Source organism: Rhincodon typus, unplaced genomic scaffold (genome assembly GCF_021869965.1).
Source record: "Rhincodon typus isolate 14 unplaced genomic scaffold, sRhiTyp1.1 hic_rhity00014242, whole genome shotgun sequence".
Lineage (NCBI taxonomy): Eukaryota > Metazoa > Chordata > Chondrichthyes > Orectolobiformes > Rhincodontidae > Rhincodon > Rhincodon typus.
The window spans coordinates 1,469-5,903 of NW_025979880.1; the positions used below are offsets into that span (position 1 = coordinate 1,469).

The 4,435-nt window shown below is 44.4% G+C and overlaps 1 protein-coding gene across 1 annotated transcript; it reads right to left on the bottom strand.

Moving 5' to 3' along the window:
• Window positions 1-934: 934 nt before the first annotated feature.
• On the bottom strand, window positions 935-3,817 carry LOC109917651 (nucleoside diphosphate kinase). Its single transcript, XM_048594763.1, has 4 exons — window positions 3,516-3,817; window positions 2,814-2,915; window positions 2,233-2,345; window positions 935-1,199 (listed from the first exon to the last, which is right to left on the bottom strand). Exons 1-4 carry the CDS (start codon window positions 3,672-3,674, stop codon window positions 1,082-1,084), a joined length of 492 nt encoding a protein of 163 aa, XP_048450720.1. The 5' UTR covers window positions 3,675-3,817; the 3' UTR covers window positions 935-1,081.
• Window positions 3,818-4,435: the final 618 nt, after the last annotated feature.

Genomic DNA, 4,435 nt, shown 5'->3' on the forward strand with positions numbered 1-4,435 from the left:
GTACAATACACTCAATCCAGCATTGACTCCCCTCCTCCTCATAGCTGTCCTCTTATCTGCTGTGACTGAATTTAGACACTCAACTCAGTCTTTATGCCTTTTTATTCCGAGGCTATAGCCTCTGGTCCTAGACAGTGCCATGGAAGGTAAAACATCCTCTTCAGCATTTACCCTAGTCAGCTTCCATATTTTCAATTCCAGGATTCTAATTTGTGAGTTTAACTGCACTGAGGTAGTTTTGATGGCTAATAAATGCTATTTTTATCTTGTGCCCAAAAGGCATAAATGGAGTCCAGGCAATTCATTGACGTATTTAAACCTGAAAAGAAACAGCCAAGCCAGTCCACACAAGGTGAAATCCTATGAAGTGAGTGTCAGGGAATATCCAGACCTGATTAGAACTGAGCCCAAAACAGCAGTATTCTTGGGAAACCAGATGAATCTTACTTTTAAAGGATTGAAACTGGAGGGGGTCAGGGACACATTATTCAGACATGTTTGTGGCTTCCTTTTCCATTGGTGCTGTGGGGAATCTTTTAAGCTAGTTTGTCTTGTGGGGAATTTGAACACCTAATTGTCTTATTGTCACAGCCCAGGAGTTAGCTAGACTTCAAAAAAGGACTGGAGCCATCCTGGAAGAGTACTTTTCATGATGACAGCAGTAGTCATGGAAGGTCATCTGCAGGTGACCAATCCCATGCAGATTGAGGATCTCTTTTCCTCACCCACAGCCTGTTAAAGGCACTCCATAGAAAATACTGGGTAGAAAGCACCTATCTTACATACAGTACTGGCTCAGATTCAAGAAATTCCCCATTGAAGACACTCCTAGGACCTTCGGCATCCACCTGAGCAACCAGACCAGGCTGCAAGTGTAAAGCAACAACAGAGTAACGAATAGATTCAAACTCCAGCTCTCTCACATTCAAGAAAGTTTTTTTTTTAAACAGTTAGTTTATTGTTGTTACTTGCTTTTACATTCAGGACCAAGACATGATATGAAATCAGTTTAAAAAAATCAACTTCCGAAGACAAGTTGGAATGATTTAATTAGGATGCGTCCATGCAATTTTGGAATGGTTCACTCATAGATCCAGTCTTGGGCACAGTTCTGGTACTCCACCAGCTCCTCAGGTTTGAACCAAAGGCTAATCTCCTTCTTTGCACTTTCTACAGAGTCACTGCCATGGATGATGTTCCTGCAGAAAGAGAGTTCAGTTACTACAACAGCCGTCCTCACACAACATGGTCTTTGCAACTTGAGTATCAGGAAAGTTATTCTGCTTTCAACAAAAACATTTAGAAACAAAGTTGGATTGAATTTTCACTGTCATTTCTGTCATAGTTTACAACACTAATCAGTGAGAAGGAGGATCTTCACTTGTTTCAAACTTGACTTCTAACTGCATCAACATGCCACTTATTTTTCACATGGAGCAGTGTTAGAAATTTAACTCTGGTTTTACTGTTAAACCCCAGGCAGTTTTTGTACAAGATTCTGGAATTTCAAGCAAGGTAAGGCATCAGGTTATTGGGAAGAAGTTAGCCTGACAACCTCAATCACTGAAGTTTTATTGCACAGAAGGCCATTTGGTACATTGTCTGCACCAGCTGCTTAAATCAGTATCATTACCTGGTGTCAGTCTCCTGCTTTATCTGTTTCTCCCCGTCCACCATACCTTTGTACGTTTTTTTACCCAAATAATTATCCAATACCCCTTGAATGCCTCAATTAAACCAGCCTCCCCAACACTTCTAGGAAGTACATTGCAAACCCTAGCTACTTGCTTAGTAAAAAGCTCATCACCCTGGCTTCTTTTGCCAATCAAGTCTTGTATCTCCTCATCTATGCAGCCCACTCATGATTTGGAGCTTCTCCAATCCCCACTTAGTCTTGTTCTCTCCAAGAGAAACAGGCCCAACTACTTCACTCCTCTATGACTGACACTTCTCATTCCTGGAACTATTCAAGTAAATCACATCTGCAGTAGTTCGAAAACATTCACAAGCTTCCAATGTGGTACCCACAGCTCCACACAATACCCCAGCTGCAGTCTAATATTCATCAGTTCAACATTACCTCCTTATTTTATGCCCTGAGGATAACAAGGGGGTGTTTCCTGCTCTGGCTTCTCTTCCAGCCGCCAGAACCACAGCATCTTCCTTTAACAGTCCAGAACAGACTGTGCATGCACAACAGTGCCAACTTTCCCCAACTCCAAGTGTACTCACCTGCCAACCTGAATACAGAAATCACCACGAATGGTGCCAGGCTTGGAATCTGCTGGATTGGTCTCACCCAGCATCACTCTACCAGTTTTCACCATGTTCAGGCCCTCCCACACCTGTAAGGAGAATACAAACAAGTATCACAGAAGCCATACAGTGCAGAAAGAGGCCATTCAGCCCAACGATCCTGCATCAACCCTGCATCCCATCCCCCTCCCACCCAACCATTTACCATCGCTAACTGGAGGTTACACAATCCAGACCATCCACAGTTCCTCTCAAAACCCACAAACATCAAAAACCTCATTTAGCTCACTTCCCTCAAACACGTTGCCAACTCCACCTCCACCCCAAGACTGTTCAGATTTCTATTCACCGTTCTATCAGCTTCAGACCCCACACACATCACTTGCCAGACATCCCCCATGAGATTCATGCCGGCAATGCTCAAACATTGCCTGGGAGCACATGTTGACTCAGCCCAAGTCTACGAAAGGCACAGTATCCAGGTCCTCCTTGTCTGAATTCAACAAAAAACTTTTTAACCAGGTGCTCAGAGACATAGATCTCTTCTGCTCACTCACCATGGCAACGACAGGTCCTGAACTCATGTACTTGATCAACTTGGGGTAGAAAGGTTTGTCTGAAAGCTCGCAGTAATGCTTTTCAAGCAGATCCTTAGGAGCCTGCAGGGAGACAGAGCAAATTCCAGTCATATTGTGAAATAGAATTCATAATTAAGTCAATGTAGAGAGATGCCTGTCCAGGGAGTGTTTGATGGGATATTCATCAACTGATAATTAACCAGATTGAAATGGTAATGCTAGATTAATAGAGTTTGATTTTACAGTAGTCCAGAGGCCCAGGAAACATAGGCTCAAACTGTGGCACAAATTACCATGCCAATTGTCAACTGTGTGTTCATTAATGTCCTTAGGTAATGAAACAGTGATCCTTACCCACTCTGGCATGCAGGTGGCTTCAGACTCTCAGCAATATGCTATAAAATCAGTTTCATTGCAGACAAACAACCAATAGTGGCATGGCACCCATCTCCCATGAAAGAATGGATGTGTTAATATTCCATCAATAGTTTACTAAGTAACATGAAATGGAGTCTGAATCAGCCAGAAACCAAGATAGTAGCCAATAACTGTCAGGGGTTTGATGGCCAAAAAGAACACAATTAGGTCAAACTTTCACTCCCTCAAATAAAACATTAAAAACTAAGATCATCCAAATATTAATTACTAATGTGGTTTACACTAAGCTCCTGACTCTCATACCTGAAGAAATTTCATGGCAACCAGTTTAAATCCTTTCTGTTCAAAGCGTTTGATGACTTCACCCACAATGCTCCTCTGGACTCCATCTGGCTTCACAGCAATGAAGGTTCGTTCCTTGTTATCAGACATGTTTCTAGAAGGTTCCACACAGAATGACATTAGGAGGAGGGGGTCTCTGATCCTCAATTATACATGATGCACTCAGGTATACTCTAACTGAGTTTACTCAATAACAGACAAAATTAGAAATTGCTGGAGAAGCTCAGCAGGTCTGACAGCATCTGTGGAGAGAAATCAGAGTTAACGTTTCAGGTTGAGTGACCCCTCCTCAGAACAGTAAATTACTAAATAACATTATCAACTGAAACAGCAGAATCAGACATCCAGAGGGATGACATTACCTCTCTCATGATAAAGATCTGACAGAATTCAGGGACCAGTTAGAGGTCAAAAAGCTGGAATACAGGGATTTTCAGGGAGGTTGGAGTCACTTTAGAGAGGACACCCATGGTGGGGGGGGGGGGGCGCCATGTCAGTTCCCAGCCTTTTAACACCGCGGCGGGGGGGGGGGGAGAAGTCATTTCCCAGCCTTTTAACACCCGGGTGGGGGGATGTCATTTCCCAGCCTTTTAACACCCGGGCCCACCAGAGCTCCACCCAGCAGCACCTCTGAAACCTCAGGGCTGGCTACAGCCTGCCAAGACCCACAAGCAGACAAGGGAGCCGGCCTCTGCCACCATCCAGCAATGTTTCCCCCCTCACCCCCCACTCCCAAAGGGCTGCGAGCTTAGGGAACATCACCGCCTGTGAGACACCGTCCCCCAGCCACAGCCGGCCCCGGGGGGAGGTTTAACCGTGAAACACAAACTGCGGCGGAAATGGACAGAAGGCGCCAGGGTCTGTCAGACCCCTTCTGCCCC

Excerpts from the sequence above, each read along its gene's own strand:
- LOC109917651 (XM_048594763.1), bottom strand. The coding sequence starts at position 3,674 with ATGTCATTCTGTGTGGAACCTTCTAGAAACATGTCTGATAACAAGGAA. Across the intron at positions 2,916-3,515 it reads TTGCCATGAAATTTCTTCAG|GCTCCTAAGGATCTGCTTGA; the intron begins GTATGAGAGTCA and ends GTCTCCCTGCAG. Across the intron at positions 1,200-2,232 it reads TTCTGTATTCAGGTTGGCAG|GAACATCATCCATGGCAGTG; the intron begins GTGAGTACACTT and ends CTCTTTCTGCAG.